The sequence below is a fragment of the Solenopsis invicta genome, chromosome 5 (assembly GCF_016802725.1).
Source record: "Solenopsis invicta isolate M01_SB chromosome 5, UNIL_Sinv_3.0, whole genome shotgun sequence".
NCBI lineage: Eukaryota > Metazoa > Arthropoda > Insecta > Hymenoptera > Formicidae > Solenopsis > Solenopsis invicta.
In genome coordinates, this window is record NC_052668.1 from 17,265,439 (window position 1) to 17,287,544 (window position 22,106).

General features: G+C 37.2%; 1 protein-coding gene across 7 annotated transcripts in view; it reads left to right on the top strand.

The window, feature by feature from the left end:
• The window catches only part of LOC105205797 (focal adhesion kinase 1), a 58,211-nt gene that overhangs the window by 29,895 nt on the left and 6,210 nt on the right, over positions 1–22,106 (top strand). For 2 of the 7 annotated variants that reach the window (XM_026131776.2, XM_026131779.2), the window contains exons 2-16: positions 4,773–5,392; positions 17,912–18,057; positions 18,552–18,727; positions 18,821–18,952; positions 19,040–19,189; positions 19,319–19,507; positions 19,817–19,897; positions 20,034–20,256; positions 20,374–20,409; positions 20,518–20,652; positions 20,816–20,998; positions 21,111–21,327; positions 21,403–21,593; positions 21,694–21,898; positions 21,973–22,052. In XM_026131776.2, coding sequence (XP_025987561.2) covers positions 5,310–5,392; positions 17,912–18,057; positions 18,552–18,727; positions 18,821–18,952; positions 19,040–19,189; positions 19,319–19,507; positions 19,817–19,897; positions 20,034–20,256; positions 20,374–20,409; positions 20,518–20,652; positions 20,816–20,998; positions 21,111–21,327; positions 21,403–21,593; positions 21,694–21,898; positions 21,973–22,052 — 2,227 coding nt within the window. In that variant the 5' untranslated portion in view covers positions 4,773–5,309. Of the gene's footprint in view, positions 1–4,695; positions 5,393–9,923; positions 12,709–17,911; positions 18,058–18,551; positions 18,728–18,820; positions 18,953–19,039; positions 19,190–19,318; positions 19,508–19,816; positions 19,898–20,033; positions 20,257–20,373; positions 20,410–20,517; positions 20,653–20,815; positions 20,999–21,110; positions 21,328–21,402; positions 21,594–21,693; positions 21,899–21,972; positions 22,053–22,106 lie in introns of those variants that run through there. The other 5 variants (XM_026131780.2, XM_026131777.2, XM_039449596.1 and 2 more) reach the window with 5 other exon arrangements.

The following is a 22,106-nucleotide window of genomic DNA, read 5'->3' on the forward strand; positions in this document are numbered from 1 at the left end:
TCGTCGCGAACGACCGAAGCAAATTAGCTCTTGTAGAATAGAGTGGAGTAACACAATATAGAATAGAATGGAGTGACACAATATAGAATAGTTTTATTACGCTATCGTCTAAGACTTTTAATTAAGTATGCAACGAATTGCAATATTACTTTGCAGTAGAGGAATTGCATTATGACTTTGCCATATAAAAATATGAAATGCGAAAAGTTGAATAGTACTTTAATAATTATGGGAAAGAGACTCGGAAGTGTAAAACAAATATGCAGTATTGATAGATGAATGCATCGCAGATAGAGACGATACATAAGTATGCGGAACGTGTTTTTAAACACTCACTTGATCAGAATAGCAATTAGCGTATCTTCTGAGGCATCAAATTAATTTAGTAATTTAGTTAATCACACAAGTCTATTGGGGATCCATTACGGGCTACCCTGTAGGGTCATTGAGGCGTAATGCCTCTGCACTCAGGGGTGAATTCACGTTGAAGTAATTGTATAAATGCTCTTCTCGTTAATATACTTGAATTATTTATAATAGAGAAAACTCTCATCGTTAACAATCACATTATGTATCGCTCATTACATTAAAAATCGTTATAAACTTAAATGTAATGTGTTTGTGGACTAACAAACGTTGATTTTTTGTTAATATCTTATCCAGGCTATTGATAAGCAATGAAATATGCTGTGGTGTGCAGTAAATATTAAAAAGTTGTCTTATTATAAAATTACACTTTTAACAGCAAATTTAAGAATATACTTAAATAATATGTACAATCTTAATGTTTATCGAAAACATTTCGTTAATTTAATTTTACGCAGTTAAAATTGATAGTAATTTCATGGAATTCAAATATATGTTAAATATTAACAATCATTATGTTTTCAATAATATAAGCCACTTTTTTGCCGAGATCTGTATCAATCATATCCCCATAATCGTTAACTGCTCTTTCGCAAAGCAGTTGTCGAAGTAATGCATACATATTTGCGACTCTTTATCTTGATGCCATCTTTGCCAAATTAATTAAATTTTAATACTATAAGTAGTGAGTCCACGTGTACGGTACACCTGTGGGAATTTTGTTGGCAGGATTTCGTGCTATATCTGCCGTGTCTCTTGGTAGTCAGATTCATACTTGAGGGCTTCGAACCCAATGTGAAAGCCTTGAACTATATTACGGGGCAATGAACAAGTTATTAAAACTAATGTATTCTCTTGAGAAGAAGTGTGCACCCTACTTTTCACTTTTTTTTTTGCGTGTATTATAAATTATCGTAGATGGCACATATTTGATAATTAAATCTTATCTCCCTCTTTTCCTGTTCTATTTAATTTATTGTTTTTTAATCGTACACCTATAGCTTTTTATAGTATGAAGATAAATAATCTGTTCATACCAAGTACGAGTCAAATCAGATAAAATACACGCAGCTGTCATGTATTTTTATGTAAAAAGTTATACAAATATCTTGTTTGGTTCGAAGCTACTTTGTACGTCCACATTTCGTGGACGCTTGAGTCTATTTAGAGATACGTGGAAATAAAACTAAAAAGCTTTCATTAACAAACGTGTCAATGTCGTTTACGAAATTCCGCGTACGCGCTATTACAGCGGATTCCATCGCGGGCATTCGCCCCGGCGCGGCGTGACGCGTCGCGACGCGGTGCGTCGACGTCCACGAGGTCTGCCGCCGCACGCAGGGGTTGCAGGGGTGCCGACATCGGCAGGAAAGAGGGAGGAAGAGAGAGAGAGAGAGAGCAGGCAGCAGCGGTGGGAGTCGCGGCGGCGGAAGGACGCGGGCGTCGCGGCGCAGCCTGCCGCACCCAGCAAAGCGCCTGCTCCCCTTGAACCGGCAAAACATATACCTGACGACGCTGTAGATGCGCGTCGACCACGCTGTTGCTAGGCGCGCTGCTACTCCGTTCCTTTCGTCTTCGTCCAATCGCTGCACCGACGCCCACCGACCGTCGACGCCGGGTCTTCGTCTCTCCATCCATCCGTTTGTTCGCCGATTCGTTCGCGACGCCCGCCGCGACGCCGCGCGTCCATAGAATCCGGGAACCTTCGAGCGAGTCAAGGTCGCCCTGCGTCACGGGACTTTACTCGCGGAGATATCGCGCGATACCATTGCGTGGAAGCCGCGACGCGACGCGAAACTGGTGACTTCGAGGGAGGATCGTTAAGATGTTTGCAGTGATGTGGGCTTCGAAAGCGATCATCGCATGAGAATGATCTCGAGAGATAATCTTCACGAATGGGTGAAGGTTAATTGGGGCAGTAAGTCCGAGGACGCGCGAAAGGTGGTCGTGAGATCGAAAAGATATCCCAAAGGGAGTGGAAGGAAGTGAAAGGGGATCTTGTAAATCGCCTAGAGTGGTAAAGTGCTCCTGACGAAATGATCGTTTCGTCGAAAAGGGGAGTGATATAAGACTCGCTTGAGATTTGTGTAAAAAATCTTGCGGTACTTCTTCAAACACTTTCTCCAAAATTGAAACTTTTAATTTGAATTTTTTAATTGAAGATTTACCTGTCAATATATGTAAGCTCAAAGAAAGTTAATATTTTCAATAAGTCCTTCCTTTTCGCTTTTATTTAAGAAGGAGCTTTTTAGGGGGCAGAGTAGAAGTAGAAGTTTCTGAAGTGATAAAGTTAAATGACTTTTTAAAACTTCAGTCTCTCTCCCACGACTGACGATATTAAATGCGCGGTGAAATTTGGAGGTGGTCGATGAGTCGGAAGATCTCGGGGGGATCATTTTACGTCTAGCACGGGCGGAAGTGTTCGAGGCTGAAGCTTGGGGTCGTTGGGTGACCCGACGCTGAGAGGTGGAGTTTCGCGGAGTAGCGTGGTGTCAAGGTTGCACGACCTTGGTCCGGTCGGTGACACGAACGGCGAAATTCCGTAAAATCCGACATGTCACACGATACCTTATAACTTTGTTGTTTCATTAAAGGTGGCGTATATTTTTCCCGTTTGCTAACGCTTCTAATTTTAGCTCTCTCAGAGACTGTACGCGCTTAGTATTTATCTACATAAAATCGCAGTGAAATCGCTAGTAAATCTTAGAGATACGGAATATGCTAATGTCTTTCTGTTTTCTTGAAATTTTTGATGTCGTAAATTTCTTGAAGTTACAAAGATACTAAATAGATGGGAATTTGCAATCAAATGTTTCTTAGCGACACGTACACATTTATGTGCTTAAAGAATTATTTTCATGGGGACTCGGACACTTCTTGCTATTCGCAGAACACAATGGTCTCTCGGAGAGATTCACGGTTACCCCTTAAATTTTTTAACGATATCGCCATGGGCTTACAAGCTCTATTGGTCCGATTTAGAATTCTTACCGCAGGATAGCGTCGAATTACTCGAAAGTTCAGTGGTCTACGTAGTTCCAGTTTACATTCCTGTTTTCACTATAATACCGGCTTTACGAGATCTACGTTGCGTAGGCGTAAACTTTGTGAAATTTTACGAGAGCTAGACGAGACAGAAAGAGAGATAGAGAGCAATTTCATCGGGCTGTTGTTGGTTTTTGAGGCCGTGTGTAAGAATTTGTAAGAATTTATAAGCAAAGCTTTAGGATTATCGCAGGAAAAATCAGACGAATGCCATAAGAATAGTTTATAGATATATGCCTTGTACAGATTTGGTTAAAGTCAATTTGAAGACCTATCAAAGTGCAAAATATGTTTTAGTGTAAGAATAGGTTTGTATTTTTGAAGATTCTTTGCGAACATCAATATTGATTCGACCATACAAAGCACTTTCACGCACGTGATATTTCAATCTTGTGAAAGTTCTTAGTTTAAGATCTTCTTTTTAAAACATTCAATTTAAAGCAAGAATACGATAATCTAATTATTTAATTGAATTAAAATTTGACCAGAGAGCAATTACTAGATAAATAATTGAAATAATTGTAATTTAATTTAAATTTTATTTTGAAAAGCTACTATTATTATTATACGCAATCCTGTGTGACTTGGGGATGAAAATATCGGCATTTATTAATGTACGAGTTTGGCTTGGTACCAGGATAGGTTGCACTGCGGTGGTTGCTGGCCGCAGTGACTGCGGACAAACTTAGGCGGTGTCCCATAGTTTGGGGTAGGTTAGGTAGATTCACGTGTATACATACGCGTCCGCACGCGATTCTCTTATCAGTCATGAGGCTACTTGAGAAGACAGCGAATCGTTTCTCGAGCACTAAATGTAGCTTATAAGGACGGTCTGTTTCATCAGTTCTCACACTGAAAGAAGAGTTTGGTAATAGCTGCCAAGTGTTGAGTGAAATAATGCCATGTATTTGATTAATATAATAGAAAATAGTTTCACTTTTCTAAATTTTTGTAAATATCTGCTAAATATTCAGAAACGTGAAATTATTTTGTATTGCATTAACCAAATATTTAATTGGCATTACTTTGCTCAGCATTTGGCAGCTATTTCAAAACTCTTTTTGTAGTTAGTATTCTCTGCTCGAACTGTTCGAACTGCAATTCACAGCCTGTCGTATTTCTACAAACCAATTTGTCAGATGTGCAATATTCGATATTTTAATATAATTTAAAAATAACGGGAGGGTACAAAATGTGATAACATGAAATACGTTTTTCCTTACAACGAGTATATTATTACATTCTTATCGTTGTTAATTTATCTTAATCGAATCGGCTATGTAGACGTAGCCGGTGATCATCGTGTATCCTCAAAGTGCTATTACGATCAGGCGTAACGGTCTTATCGGGATAATCGGCAGAATCGGAAGAACGAGACATCGAGAGGGTAGCCAAGGGTCGTTGTTCGAAGAGGGACACGCTGGAGGACACGGTTCTCTAGTGCACCTGTCGCCCGACTGTTTGTGCCGAACGTATCGATTCGGCGGGACCGGCAGTATGCAGTGAACGGGAGAACGGGACGAAGCAGCGGTTTGTGATAAAATAGAAGACCGGCCCGGACATTCATTCAATTCCAACGTCGTCGTGCTCGAGCGACACTATTAATCGCTCGTACGGCGGAGCCCTTGATTTAATCGACGGTACAGTTTTGTCGGGAGGAACAAAAGAGTGCGCGCCGGCAAATATGAACGGCTGAACATTGATCGCCAGAACGCAGACGAATTTTCCTAAAAAAAAAAAAAAAATCCGTTGGAAATATACGTGTGTATATCTGAACCGTAGCTCTATCTCCGTAATTTCGTGCGTTTCATCACTGTGCTGTGTTTCGTCGTGAAACCAGTGAGAAGTGGGTGGGTGATGATAAGTGGCCCACCGTTTCGAATGAAGTGGGTTTTAGGATGATGGTAGAGCGTGTCGAGGATCACCTCTTCATGTATCGACGCCCCGTCTATCGCGTCTTCCAGTACCTCGAAACCACCGAGTAAGTATATCAGCCAATTACATCTCAGTATTTCTGTATGTGAGTGAGAGAAAGAGAGAGAGAGAGAGAGATTTAATTACTCGTAATATACTGAGAAAAATAATTGATAATAAAGCGAAACAAATAATCAGAGTTTTTACTAACGGGGTGTTTTTACTGTCGGGAAAACCTGGAATTTTCAGGAAATTAATTTTTTATCCTAAAAAATCATGGATTTTCATGAAATTTGATATTTAAAGAGAGAGAAATTTTTGAAAATTAAATTCTATTTCTCTTTTTCTGACAAAATTGTTTGATCATTTTTCTTGATAATACAAAATCGATTAACAATAAATATGACATATAAATTCATATGACGTACATTCTCTCGTAACTCGCGAGATTTTATTGAACATTAATGACAATAGAAGATAATATACATCGTTTTTAATTTGCATTGTATGTTTAATCACATTTCGAATTCTGTACTTTTTGTAAACTAGAACCATACATTGCAGACAGATTGTTATATGTCACATTTATTTCATATTATTTCTTTTCAATATTTGTTCAAATGGCTTTTAGGTATAATAAAATAAATTTATTTCAAAAAGTTGCATTAAAAGATTCTCTAATTTTACCTGGAATTTAGAATAAAGTTCCTGGAAAATCCAGAAATTCTTAGAGAATTCTTTTACAAGGTTAAGTAAACACCTTATTTAAATTTTAATCAATTTTGAGACGAAGTTATCCGACTTGATCATCGAAATAGATAATAGCAACATGAAAAATTAGTAGCGCAAAAGTTCAATTTTGAGTTGCCTCGCTGGGCTCAGTCAAGTTCTCCAGCTAATCGAACAGCGTGAAATAACATTTGGAACCCTTTGCGGAACGCTTAACAGACATTTAAATGAAGGGGAAGGGAGGTCTGTGTCGTTTGAGAAACAGCCAGTGGCAGGTTCCGTGTATAAAGGCTTTGATAGCTTCTTCTAATCTGTGAATGAAGGCATGACAGCGGAACAGAGTTACAGGTGCATAAAGAGATAGATGTGGGGCAGGGGAGAAAGGGGATGAAAGAGCCAGCTCTCTCGTGGAGAACATTCCTTTCGGGTTCTCCTGTTATGTCGATGGCGCTAGGTAACCATGGCAAAATCATCGACCGCAACTAGCTTGCAACTGCTGCTAATTGACGCCATTAATAATACTTCCGTATTGTCGGAGTGTTGGACGTTGCTTGTCGCCTAGAATTTTGCTCTTCTCGGAATAGCCAAATCGATTTTCTAGTCGCTAATGTTGATGTAATTAAACAATCGTTAACGTTGAATATTGAAATAGATGATTAAAATATTGTGAGTTGTGATTCTCGTACTAAGCTTTGAAATAAAATTGACAAATTAGTTAATTAAAAAAAACATTTTTGTATTTGTTTTACATTTGTTTGTCACGGTAATTGAAACACTTGAACTACGTTGTAGCTATTAATCATTATTAATTCGATATTTCCATCGAAATAAATTGATATTAATTGCTTTTTACGATATCAAGAATATTTATTACAGAGTTCTATTTTATTACTTTATAAAAAGGACACTTTATACATTGTGAACGCGCATTATTACAAAATATTTAAAAAAATTTGGTTTTTCCGATCGTTTTATTTTGACATACATTGAAAAAAAGAGTTTGATAATAGCTCCTAAATTAATAAATAATGCTAATTAAATATTTGATTAATATAACCGAATACTAAAAGACTAAAATTATTTTTAGTTAAATTAATCAAATATTTACTTGACATTATTTTATTCGGCACTTGATGACTATGGACAAATTCTTTTTTCAGTGGGAGAAAATTTATAAGATTAAAATCTATAAAAGATACGTGCAAGCTGTACTTTCCAAAGTAACAAGGGATAAGAGAGTAAGAGTCAGAGGAGAGAATGGTTAGAAAATGAGAAAAGTGCAGCTGGAATTTCTCATGGGACTTGGGTAGTCGAGATATGACGAAGAACTTTCGAAGGACATCTGCGTGACATGTTCACAAGTGACATTCGCAGGCTGGTGCAACCTCGAACTGCGAGTAGCTTTGAATTGTCATCTCATTTCATGTTGAGAGCACTTAGCCTAATAATACAAACGAAAGAGGCTTAACACGCTACTGCAATATCCTATTGATGAAAATTACGTTAATTTCTTGACAATGAGGTACTTGGATTTGTTTGATTAATTAATCACTTGTTCATTAAGATGTAAGCACGACAGAATAGACTCCGGTTTCGAAGATATGGAGCGAGTTATTTTGTGATAGTTATTTTGAAACAGCTTGCAACGATTCTATCTTTATCTGATTGATGTCACTGTTCTTGCTGTTATTTAATGCCACATCGCTCTTTCAATGTTGTACACGGAATGAATGATTTTGCTGAAATAGAGATCTAAAAATAATTATGTTAAACCATTTTAAAAATTGTATATTTAATCGTATATTTAACTTGGTTGGTAGAATATCAAAACCGCAGCAGCACTATCATGCTTGGGCGTTCCACATAATTATTTTGATGGCTCAACGTAAAATTATCTTCTGATCTGTATCTAGCTAAATTTTTAAATGCCGCATGAAAATTGTTCTTTCCGTGTAGATATAGGTTTGAAAATAATTTTGCTGGACCATTAAAATAATTGAGAAGAACGCTCGAGCATGATGAGGTGGAAAAAATTTTGACGTTCTGACAATCGGTTTGAATTTTTACATATTAATTATTTTTAGTTTCACATCTAGCAAAATTTTTAGGTACTTCAAAGCAAAAAAACATTCTTTCCATCCAGGAACTTAAATTAATTGCCGGCGTCTCGTGCGTATTGTAGCGTTTCAGAGATTGCACTGTACTTTCTTGTTATCTCCGACTCTCATTTCTTTCACCTCGCTCTCGTTGTTGGCGAACGAAGGAATAACTCAGCGCATTGTGTTCGTCGCGCTTCACGCCTCGACGTTCCTCTAGTGAATGTCATTAAAATTTTCCGCGCTCTTATACGTCGTACGAGGCGAGATGTGCCGTCATCAACGGCAATCGAACTGTCATCAGGTTGACACTCCGACTCCGATGGGGAAATTGACGATGCAATTGCTGCACGCGCCACCGTTTTCTCGGCTCGTTCCTTCGGGACGCTGCGCCAAGCGCGAATTCCAATCTTTCTTCGCGCCGAGACTATATCCAAGCCACGTTATTCGCTCCCGTGGTATGCCGAGAGACTGCCTATCGCCGCGAGCACCAGCATCGCGCGCCGTTTGCACAAATACTGTCCTGTTGTAATAACGCGGGGTTTATCATTTCATTCGTGACGCAAATGTTAATTAAAGTGTAAGACAGCTTCGAGAGATGTGAGATGTAACGAGATAGCGCGAAAGTTTGACAGCTACTAAGATTCTCCTCAGAAATGCACCGTTGATAATGGCTAACGATAACGTCTTTGCATCTCATCTAAGCGATTGTTTTTGCCTTCCCTTTTACGTAATGGTACAACTGGTGAGAAAGCGACGTCTGTATGTTTTGCATTACTCGCGTACCGTGATGTTTGCATTAACTGCACCTCGTTCTAATAACGTATTGTTTCGCATTGCGTAAATGAAGCGGTGACGAGCGTTCGTGAGAGACTCGTCCGATAGCTCTCTATACAATCAGAAATAAGAAGAATTGAATCACGCGACTTATTCTCGTTATTGTTTCAAAGCTCTTACCTAATGTTTCGTGCATGCACCCGGCGAGCGTAATATTCTTGCATCGAGCGTTATTGGCTTTTTACTTCGAACGCAACGGTACATCGAAATGCTCGTTAACCTGGTTAAAATCGTTAATCCCTTTCTTCGTTCCCGATAATTTACGGTAGATCGGGATTCGCCGTGGCGAATTTCTCGACGTGTGTCACGTAATCGGAATTCAGGCCGGCCTGTTCGAGTGGCTCCAACCGGATTCGCGCGTATACCGTAAGAGCGAAGGAATCATCGCTTTCGCTAATCGGGGGAATCGCGATGTAAATATTCAGAAATTGTGCCCGTCTCACGCTAGCTGTTTTTCCCGAAACTCCTCTTTGTAATCCTCCTCTTGTTGCTCACGCGGATCTCTTCCTCTTACAAAACTGTCGTAATTCAGGATTAAGTGCGATGCTCTCAGCGGGTCGTATTTGATTTCCTTCAGCGCGACGCGGCGCGGAGTCTCGTTCTTATTTTTTTCCAGAGCGGTGCGACCCGCAGGTGCAAGTCGTAATTTCAATATTTCGAATACGCGGGAGCCATTGATTTATTATTTACTCAAATAAAAAGATTTAATTATTGTCAAAGATTTAAAAAAGAAATTAGAAATTTATTCTTGAAAACGAAATAAAAATTCAAAATATGTACATTCTGAATCTTAGTATAATTTAATAATCAAAAATATTATGAAGAATATGAAGTCGAAATAAAAATTCGATTTGCTTATTCTTTTTGTCGATAAAAAATTTTATAATATTCTTCTAAGAGAATAAACTTTTTTTTTTAAATCCTTAGACGGTAATGAGTTTTTCTAAAATTACTGATGATTATATTTTATAATAATTATCAAGAAAATATTCTTTGTTGAAGATAATCGTTACTTAATTACCAAAAGGAAACAAGTAAATTGAGTGGTCACTTTTTTTAGCGACAGAATGTTTTTCTGTGTGTACCGTAATCAAACCACAATAATCCGATTGTAACGGACTTGTGTGCAAGTTAGTAGAAAGGTAACTGGGCTACGGATGAGGCAGACACGTGATTAAAATAAAGTACTTCCGTTTATGAGACGAGCCGATGTTTGCTTCTGCTGCCCGTGAATTAGAACATCCCGAGAAAGACACGTTGCAGATCCGCACGTCGCCGCGTCGTTTTAACATTCGCACTGTACGGCGATCGCTTCGGATTGATTCAGCCGCGCATGACGTTTATTATTTCCTTGTCCTTTGTCAGCCTTGAAACTCCAGACAGAAAACAGAAAATCGTTAAATTTATTAAATGAAAGGAGAAAAGAACGCCGTTTCGATGCGGGCGATTCGATGGTCACAATTCCGATGTCAAGGCTACATCAACAAGTTACATCATTGTCACGCTGGTCTCGTATTAAAGTTGCCTGGAGCTTCTCCAGACACGTATAGCGAGACAACTTTGTGTTTTAGTGGCGAAGTGAAGCGGTGAGAGACGTGATGAGTGATAAATTGATGAATTTTGCATTGAAAAAATATGTTTTGGTTGTACAAGCAAAAAGTACATGTAAAACGCATGAAAATTCTCGTTATTGTATATAATTGAACTTTTGATTTTTATAACTAGAATATCTGACAGGTTTAACAAGTGTCTGATTTATATCTGTCTAGTCGAATCTAGGTTTCTAATTTATGCGCAACTAGATTCTTTTTCTCGCGCGCAACTCAAAAATATTATACATCGTGATATCAGAAGCCAATTAAGAAAATCAAATTAATGGAAACTAAAGCGTTCGTATATAACGTTTCATTAATAATAATAAAAGGTTTCGCACTACCATTATGTGCAATAATATATATAATACGCAATAAGTTGACGTAATCCACAAGATAAGTGAAAGATTAAGATCTCTATGGGAGTACCTTGTCGAATAATTACGGCAGCTGGCGTGAGATAATAATCATGTAAGCGCTAGTCTTTTACCAGACCACATTTAACCACGTTGACCACACTTAACAAACTCGGTCGCGGTCCCAAGCAGTCTGCGATCGGCGTCGCATAGCGATACCGGAATCACTACGCGTCGTAAACACATGCCTATGGGAATTATCAATGCGTCCCACGCGTCGCGCACGGACACATACTTGCGGTAGAGAAAAAGGGAGTTTGAGAGAGGAGAGAATGGCAGGTGGTCTGTTCCGGCTGGTCGAGGCGATCAGTTTCTGTTGGGCTGCGAGCGCGCTCGCACGCACGCACGCACGCACGCACGCACGCATCGTCGCGGACAGAGAGCGAGGGGTGTTTTTGATAATATCGTGGGATGCGAATTTCCTTTTTATGAGTGGGCGAAATCAATCGGATTTAATTTGATCTTAGATAAATGGTAAACTGTAATTTTACGCGTTGGAAATTCAATATCTCCAGAAGGAAAAGAACAGAATTTCAGAATTGTAAGAATTGTGTTCAGGCAAAATGCCACTGTACGCCGACGTGAAGAAGCGAATAAAAGAATATGTGCTTGTATCGACGTCGTGGTATATGTAAATTGTTAATATACTTATTTTTGAAAACATAAAAAAATTGTACAGTTTGAGGGAAAAAATTCCAGAGAAAATTATTTGATCTGTTGAAGTTATATCGCTGTTAATCATATTACGGAAATTTCCTGTTATTAAATGAATTCCCGTGTCTCGACGATCGCAACGCGAAGCATGTTTTAATTAATAAAACGCCATCGCGTAATGTGTGTGTTCTGAGTCTTTTATTAGACTTTGCTGCGGTCAGCCGTTATGAATTCTTCAATCTTGCCTCTCCCACTTTCCTGTTCATCTCAATTTGAGTATTACATCGGGGATATATGATCTTCTCGATCCAGCGACAATCGTGTTACGAAGAAATGTAAAAATAATTGACAGAAGACCGATCGTCGTGTCGGAATAAAAAATTTAAGTCGACTTTATTCTCTCTCAATCTACTGCTGTTTTGAAGAATAAATCAATGTCGATTCTACATTATAAACTCCCACAAGAGCAAATGTTTAAAGTGATGGAAAAAAAAACTGAAGAGAGTGTCTTAAGTCAGATTATTAAAAACTTTGGAAAGGTAATTACCTGAGCGAATCGAATGAAAAGTAAACTTGGATGTCTATTATACTGGCAAAACAAGGATTACCGTGCGGCTTTCGAAAATTGTGTGTCGGCGAGCGTGACTAGTCGAGTTAAACTAAGCACTCGCGGGGAGTGGCTTTGATTAAGAGGGAAAAGGGGAAAAAAAGAATATAAGGAGAAGAGAGAAGAATCGATCGTTATAACCGGGACGATGCTCGGCAAATTGCGAAGCTAATTGCAATCACGGGTATTTGGAAAATGTTGGAACTCGTGGAGCGCAAAGCCAGCGGGATCTCCTGGCCTACGTGTCGCCCTCAAAATCTCGATGCCTTTGGAAAGAACAATCCCAAAAAAGGCGTACTGTTCAGGCGCAGGGAGAAGAATTGCACGCGCGAGAAGCGGTGGAGAAGAGACAGCAAGGGCTTGCTCTGCTCTCTGGGCCAGCTGGGCTGTAGCAACTCTTACAGTCCAGACACGCTGGGAACATGGAAATTTCATAAGGTGTCTCGCACGAGGTAAAGACACGTCGTTATAGCGGCTAGCCGAGTTCGTGATTGTCGCTCCCGGTGAACTTTTCACAGTTACTGGACGTTCTAGACAATTGCCCTTTCCTCTGTATTTTCTCTAATAAGACCGAATGTCGATTAACTAAACGTAATATGCGATTAACTTAAATTTAACAGATAAGTGACGTATCACGTCTATACAAACATGACGGGCAATTACATTTGTATTTTAATCTTTGAATTGAGACAAGTGCATCGATCACATTTTTTATGTATGCTGTTACGTGCGCATGTATGCTATAACGATCAGACGATGCAAAAGCGCAATCGAGAAAGTAATAGTGAAAGGAAAGCTGCGTAGGCGATAGTTGCAGGTGCGTACAAGTACCAAGGCGGGTCAGGGCCGGGGTGCACTCTCCCACCCCTTTTTGCATCGGCAATTTTTCGTCAAATCCTTTCAGTCGGGGAAAATCAGGAAGCTACTGAAACTAAATACTTTGCGATTTTGTACGCTATAAAAAAAAAAGATAAAGTAAAACAACTTGAAAGTAGGTAAACAATCCCAGATTCAAATACGGCGAACTAATTACCTGATTGTTTCAGTAAAATTTTAATGTTTCTGTTTTATCCCGCTTGTCTTAGACGCTAATAACTTTAGTTTTATATAGTCGTAAAATTAACTCAATCATTATTGGTAGTAAACGAAGGTAATGCGTACAGTTAATTGAAGAGTTTTATGAGCATCGTAAAAATAATTAGAATAGTTTTAATCGAGCTTTTCTACGAAGTAACAGGAACTCAATAAATTGTTGATGGTTTAGCGATTAGCCGACTCTTATCTAATGTGTCTTCCTGCAGCATTAATTATAATATGAATTGTTGTTTACTTTGCATAATAGACGTTGGAAATGGGACTTTTTACGACTTTCTTACTGTATGTAGATGTTAGTCAAATATTTCGTGCGAGAGGTTTGGCTTTTAATCCGATGTTATCTACGGAACGACGCCCGAAGTTCCGATGCGATGAGACGGATTACGTAGTTAAATGAACTTTATGATAGTTGAATGACATCTAATACTATACATTTAATTACATTTCAGTTTCGTCAATCTTTCGCAGATTCAATTTTTTAGTGCAATTTATTATGTCATGCTGTTTATCTTAAATTTAATTTTTTATTTATTTTGACTGATTATTTCGATCAGTTCGCGTAAATAACTTTGTGCAACTTTGAGACTTGGTACTTTCCAGCCTGAATTTCTTTTACAGTGAAATGAATAAAACGCTGAAGAAAGCTGTCATTTTTATCAGCGTAAAGCGCAAAAAAAATATATGTATAAACTTACATTAGAAAAGTATTACAACAATAATACAAAGTACCGTTAGAAATTCATAAGAAAATTATAAATTAATACAGATTATTAAGAGGCCGAGATCAGTTCTTAGTTTCCATCTGAAATGTTTCTCAGCGAGGAATAATCTCACGGCGACACAACTTCATATTAATTATAATATTAACATATCGCGTAAGTAGTTATTTATACTCGCCCGCGCAATTTGCGCACCCGATGACGTTCTTTTCCTCGCGCGCAACTCGCGTACTCGCGCGTAATTTATATCACATGTATCCTTTCGATAATTCTACCACCACCTACGAATCGCAAGATCGTAAACAAACAAGTCGCCCGTTGTACACGTGTTGCAACAATTCGCGGCTTGCGATTGCGTGCTTATCTCTGCGTAAAACTCGTGCGGCACGTCGGGATTTTCGGTTAATTTTGCAAACTCGGACGATCGCGAAGAGAAACCGCGTGGACGGGCGCCGATCGACTCATCTCCAATTTTTATTATTATTGATTCTTTTGCGAAAGCTCCTCGAGCATGTTGCTACGTTTATATGCGAACTGCGCTGCAGGATATCATCTGCGAATTCCGTTGAAACATATACAAATATAAAAAGTCAATTTTTTATCACTTTATTATATTTATTAAAAATGCATATTTGAACACAGAAAAAATATTTGCGCCAAATGAAACTAATATAATCTGTTTAACAATCGTTGTTTTATATATAAGCAAAAAATTATATTCTTGCTTATATAAAACAATGATAATTTTGCTTATAATTTAACCTTTGATATATTTTTATTTCAATATTGTAATAATTATCTAAAAAGCACAATATGATTTCTTTGATAGTAATAAAAAAATTTTAACTTTTGGTTTAAAAATTGTTATTTTTTTACTCGATATTTTTTTTCTCTCGTTTCATGAAAACTATTGTTGAATAATAAGAATATTGTTCTCGATGTAAAATTATACAACAATGTCTGTTAACTCTACATATAATCTCATTTCAATATTTAATATTTAAAAAAAATTAAATATTTTCAAAAGAACAAGAATGCTCTTCTGTGTGAAATTAAACAAATTCTGAGACACACGTGTTTTTTCGTTAGCACAATAATATATAGAGTTAGCCTAGTAGTAGTAAGGATAGCCACTCTCATAATTCTATTCGTGTAATTGCGTTCGCGATGATTTACGTACACGACCGTATCGTTTTACGGCCGTGATCGTAATGCGGATCAGTGTAACATTACGCGAAGAGCCGGGTGAACTTTCGCGCATAAATTGATATCGGCAGGCAGCTCGGACTTTCGTGAAGAGCGCAATTTGCACCAAAAATCCTTTTTACGATGCGTAAATCCGTGGTAAAAATTGTAAGCTTAAAATGCGATCCACCACACGCTTATCTCTGTGTCATCGATTTTATGTCATATTGAATTTTCTCGATCGCGTAGTAATATCATGAAAGTTGCTTTCGTTGAGACTTTTCTGTGTGCATCTTAAAAATATGATGATACCTGTTTTTTATTTCAGTGATGTACAGAGTGTCGTGAGATGAGAACAAATATGAGATTTTCATCTCTTTCCAATCTGTTTAAATAGAACGACGAAGAGAAGTTTATAAAATTTTTAAAGTGGAGAAGTTTGAAAATTTTCTCTCTAAATTTTTTGCTTTACCGTGATTGTGTTATCTGAAGCAAAGAATTGTGTAACACTTATGAAATTCAGAACACGATCATCGATTTTTTCTAGAAACTTTGCATGCTGATCAGCATCGTGGTTGGTGGTTCCCAGCGCAAACGCTTGGTCCCTGATCGACAGCATTCTTTAGCCATATGTTGCTCGTAATACACATTTGCATTAATAGGCGCAATGCAAATGCAGTTCACGGCAACGCTTCGTGCCGTTTCGATTGTATCGAAAAAAAACTGCATTTGGAGAGAATTGTTTGTTATATTTTATCACAAAATTTTCTACAAATTTTATCACGTATGATAATAAACGTGCAACAATTTGGCAGCCTATCAAATGTTACGAGTAACGACAGGAATTTTAAAAATATATGCAAAGGATATTTTTAGAAACTCTTTAATAACAAATACCATTCAGCATTGTAAAATGTTCTAGGAAAAAATTTTTGCAATTTGAGACAAAACTTTCTTATATAATTAATGATATTTAATTATATACAAAATTGGTCTTTATATTATAATTATGTATTTAATGTTATATATGTATACTATATATCGTTGTTTTTTTTTATTTTTTTATTTTTTATTTTTTTAAGAGAGCAGGCTTACTTTAGTATGATTCAAACCCGGGATCTATAAGAGTCCTGCCGTACGTGCTATACCATTTCTTACATTGATAGATATTATATATTGCCTATTTATGGGTCAAACAGCATGTCGATCAATTTACCATGCTACATCGTAAAATTTATGTAAGATATATGTGTTATTGCTCTTAGCATTTATTCTCTCTCTATTTCAAACAATAAAAAATGATGAACTATTATATGAATTATATGTAAAATTATTGAAATTTATAATTGCACAATTTACTAAAAATAATCAAACTTATTTTACTGTGTTAAAATATAAAATATTTGTAATAAATATCAATAAAGCAGAGAGAATCACATAAAATTCTTCGAAATACAATGTTGCCTTAAAATTGCCATGATATTTTCAGGGATAAATTTTATGAGAAGAGATTCTCTCCGTGTATCACGAGAGCGTCTCATCGAGAAAGCGTTTTATTGCGAATTTATTAGTCATTACGGCGTATAAAATCAAATGCACGATCATTACGTGACTTAATAATATCTCGGGCGAAAGAGCTCAGGCTTTGCCATGATCGGCAACGATGTCGACAGTCATTGATCCGCGCGGATGTCATCAGCCGGCAATCGTGACTCGATCTGTTCGATATAACGGGGCGACGAGGAGATGCGACGATTCGATTTGTCTCGCTGCACTTCAGCGACGCTAACACGATTTTTCACGACTTCTTGTGACACTTCCTTGGTCACGGTAACATCTGAAAGTGTCGTTCGGTTTCGCAATAGCTCTGGTTCTACGGTGATGGCACTATAGGGCTTGCGATTGCATTCGTCGCAGCCGCAGGACGCAACGTTCCACGTATCCGACAGATCGAAACGCGAGCGTTGTCCTTCAGGGTGAAACGAATTGTCGCGAGAGTTGCATGAGTCGCGCAAATTATTCTTGTCGCGACTTCTGTAGGAATCTACTTCTGTAGAAATTTCTTCTTCTGTTTGATCGTGCGAACTTTAAACAAACACGATGTGAATTGTTTCGCTGTCTGCGGAGAAAGAAAGGAATAATCAAATTACAAAAGTATATGAATTAGTTAGTGTTTGCCGTTATCTTTGTACGCCGAGAAAAAAGATTATTGAATTTTAATAAATATTTGTTCGAATACTTGCAATCAAAATATTTATTAAATGTAAATAAATATTTGTTTAGTACAAGAGTCACTAATGTAATTTAATTATCATTTTTTATTGAATAAGTATTTATATACCGTTGCAATAAATATTTCATTGCAAGTATTCAAATAAATTATTTTCTCAGTGCATGAAACTATCTGAATAAATATCTGGACGAGGAAATGGTTATATAAAAATTTAATAAGTCGTTACATATATAAGGTCGAAAATATAAGAACCTCGGATTATAAAGCTTTATTAAGAATTTTGAGACAACCTTTTATCATGAGATGATTAATTGATCTTTACCAAGACTTGCGCTCATGTAACAAGCGGTCTTCTGAAATAATGCATAATTGATGTGCGGAAACGTTCATTAAGCCGAACTTTTTGTTTTCTTTTTCATGTAGCCATGAGGGGATGAGCACTGGAGCAGGAGATGAAGGTGGAGGAGGTGTCGGAGGTGTCCAGAGCAGCGGCGGTGGCAGGAACACCCCGCCGCATGGCTCGCCCACCCCTATGGACAAGGCGACCTTAAAAGTCCATCTTCCCAACGGTAAGTTATTCCACCACGAAACACCTCGTCAAAGAACCCTTTGCGTTAGGCGAGAGAATGAAGGGATCAGTTGACGAGACACGCTTGCTTTTTGCTAGAAATAAAAACGGCTCTTCATGATGTCATTATTACTTTCTTATACTCTCGTAAACACGTTTGGTTTTTTAACTGTGAATATTAGCCAAATGTCATCAGTCAAAGAATAAAATAAAATTGTATAGATTTCTTCGTTCTTCTTTATCAAGGAGATTCTCCAATTTTTTACATAATATAATAACTTAATCAATTTTTTATTTTATTTTTTATTTTTTTATTTTATATTAATAGGCAATTCTGAATTTGTTCACAATTTTAAACTGTATAATTTGTTTTAAAGAACTTTTCGAAATAGCATTGAGTCGAATAGGAAGGGGAATTTGTTTAAGTAATTAATCGCAAAAAAAGTATATAAGCATTTTATTAATTATTATTTGTTTCTTGATACTGCAATTCAGGTGGCTTTAACGTCGTCAAATTCGGTGATGCGATCGACGTTAAAGGTATCATCTCTTTGGTAACTAGTCGATTAGCCGTTGGTACTAGACATTATCGAAATCTGTACGCAATGAGGCTACATCATCCCGGATCCGGAGAGAGTTATTGGTTGCATCAGGACACAACGATGTATCAGGTATAGATGAATATGCGTAAGTCGCGTGTCTAACGAAATGTCGAGACACATTCTGTTTCTCGCAGTTTCCTCGACTTGTATCTATTTTTCCAGGTACAAGAAAAGTACGAGCGAAAGCATCCGCATTGTGAATGGAGGTATGAACTCCGAGTGCGTTATCTTCCTCAGAATCTGAATGATCTCTATGAGAAAGACAAGGTCACGTTTTACTATTATTACGATCAGGTATGGTGACAATGTCAATTGACAATTAAGCGAGTTAACGTTTAACGTTTCAGAAATAAGTTGCATAAATTACATTTATCCATTTAGGTGCGAAACGATTATCTGCTTGCGAACCATGCCACTCTGGACCAGGACGTCGCGGTTCAGCTCTGCTGCCTGGAGATCCGCTATTTCTTCAAGGACATGCCGCAAATCGCTCTGGACAAGAAGAGCAATCTGGAATACCTGGAGCGTGAGGTAGAGTTTCTGGAAGCGACAAACCTCGCCCGCAAAAATAATTTGGATTTTACGATAATACACTTTCGTATACTCTTCCTTTGTTATACAACATGAAACGAATGAAATGTGTCTATATTTCTTTCACAGGTTGGCCTACACAAATTTCTGCCACGCTCTGTGCTGAACGGGATGAAGCCAAAAGCGCTCCGAAAATTGATACAGCAACACTTTAAAAAAGTCGCGGCGTTGTCTGAACTTGAGTGCATGTTCAAATTCTTTGATCTACTGCGAGCGTATTATCGTTTCGACCAGGAAAGATTTATATGTGCTTTAGGGGTAAGCAGTAGCATATGAAAATGTAATATATACATAAAAAGAACTTAAAGTAAAATTTAACCAAACTATTTTATATTAGAGAATAATTTATTTAAAAATATAGTAAAATTGTTTAAAGTTTATGTTTTTCTATGACTATTATGATTTTGAGAGTAAATTCTAAGAAAAAATTCTTTTCATGTACCTAATAAAACTAAAATAATTTTTTGACCCATAAAATGTGAAAATTGTACATGCAGAATTTATATTCACTTTTCGTATTTATTATACTTAATATCGCGCTTACAACTTCTATTCTATAACTTGCAGTCAAGCTGGTCAATACCTGTAGAACTAGTCATTGGACCGGACTTAGGTATATCTTACATGGCTCATCGAGGCGGAACAGTGGTATGTTTTCACACACATATATATATATATATATATATTTTACACTATATATATTCTTTTGTAATATAATTCTATGTAGTTTTTTTTAGAATAAAAATATCAAATCTAGTTTTTTGAACTAAAATTTTGATTACAGCCGACTAGGATGGCAGAATTTTCGCAAATACAATCCATCCAAACGTTAGTGTCTGATTGCAAAGAACACGCGAAGGCGTGCATTAAATTGAGGGTCGCGGGCGCTGCGGAGACTCTCAGTATCACTTGTTCCAGTTTAGATCAAGCGGAAAGTCTCGCAGATTTGATTGATGGATATTGTAGACTAGTCACAGGCAGCAACACTTCATTGTGGAACAGAAAAGGTGAAGATAAAAATATTATTAAAAAAACTACTATTATAAACTACTTACTTATAAACACTGATTCTACTAACATTAATAAAATAAATACTAAGTTTCTCTTTAATCTGTATTCGCAAGCTGGATCATGGAAGAATTATCCCTGTCCATGCAAAGGTAAAACAAATTAGAGACACATATGTATATATTATGTATATATTTGAATATTTTATGAAAGCAATACTATTTTATTTACATACGTACAAAATATGATTTTAATTATAGATGCACAACCACCGAAATATAGGCAAGATGGTACCAGCAGCCCAGCGGAGAAGAACGCCGGTAAAACTGGAACCATTTTGTCTGAAGATTATGCGGAGATCGTCGACGAAGAGGGAGATTATTCAACCCCAGCTAGTAAGTATATGTATCTTCATCGTTCATTTTAACAATAATCAAAAATGATTAAAAATGTAGTTATAATATTCTTTATAGATGTATTCTCTTTTTCTTTGTACTTTGTACAAAGATGTATCTACAATACGTGAGAGATGTTTGATTTGATGAATTTTCTTTGTAGCTCGTGATTATGAGATAGTCCGAAATCAAGTAGAATTAAGTGAAATCATAGGGGAGGGACAATTTGGCAACGTCCATAAAGGATCATACAAAGGAAGAGATGGCCAGACTATCGCCGTTGCCGTCAAGACCTGCAAGGTTGATGCGGATCTTGCGACTGCCGAAAAATTCCTTGAAGAAGCCTGTACGAGAATCTATATAATATAAATCATATATCGATTATAATAATAAAATATAATAGATACATAAACGTATATTTCTCGATGATTTTATAGGAAAATGATTTAAAATTTCAGATATTATGCAGCAGTTTGAGCATCCGCACATTATCAGACTGATCGGCGTCTGTTCAGAGGCGCCAATTTGGCTCGTGATGGAATTAGCCAGACTCGGAGAAATGCGTGCTTATCTGCAGTCTAATAAGCACCGTCTAGATCTTGCCACACTTTTACTGTATACCTTCCAATTGAGCACTGCCCTCTCGTATCTCGAAAGCAAGAAATTCGTGCACAGGTATTTATCAATAAACGAAATCTATTTGTTATTTTATTATCCGAACATCTAATATCCATAATTGTTTTATTGCAGAGATATCGCTGCGAGAAACGTATTGGTTTCAGCGCACAATTGCGTCAAGTTAGCGGACTTCGGCCTTAGTAGATGGGTAGAAGATCAAAGCTATTATACTGCTAGCAAATGTAAGCTGCCAATTAAATGGATGGCGCCGGAAAGTATAAACTTCCGAAGATTTACGACTTCATCCGACGTTTGGATGTTTGGTTAGTCTTTTTCCCTACTAATCGCTGATTGCTAATCATGTTCTACAAAAATTGCTCTTTTTTTAGAAGACACGCTAATAAAACTTGATTGTCGTTCCAGGTGTATGTATGTGGGAAATTTTAATGTTAGGCGTAAAACCATTCCAAGGCGTAAAAAATAACGAAGTGATACGCAAGCTGGAGAACGGAGAGAGACTCGCGCTTCCCAATCACTGTCCGCCACGATTGTATTCTTTAATGTCTCAGTGTTGGAGCTACGAACCTAGCAAGAGACCAACATTTAAAGAGATTAGAGAAACTTTACAGTAAGTATTTAAAATGTTAAAACTAAATGTTCTTTTTAAATTACGTTACATATTTTTTTTTTAAATCGTTATAGTGAGATTTTGCTAGAAGAAAAACATCAGCAGCAAGAGACGATGAGACGAGAGAACAGAAGGGTACAAGCTATGTCCTGGGGTACGTAGCAAGTTGTTTGTTATGCGATGATTTAATTTTTTAGCGAAAAGCACG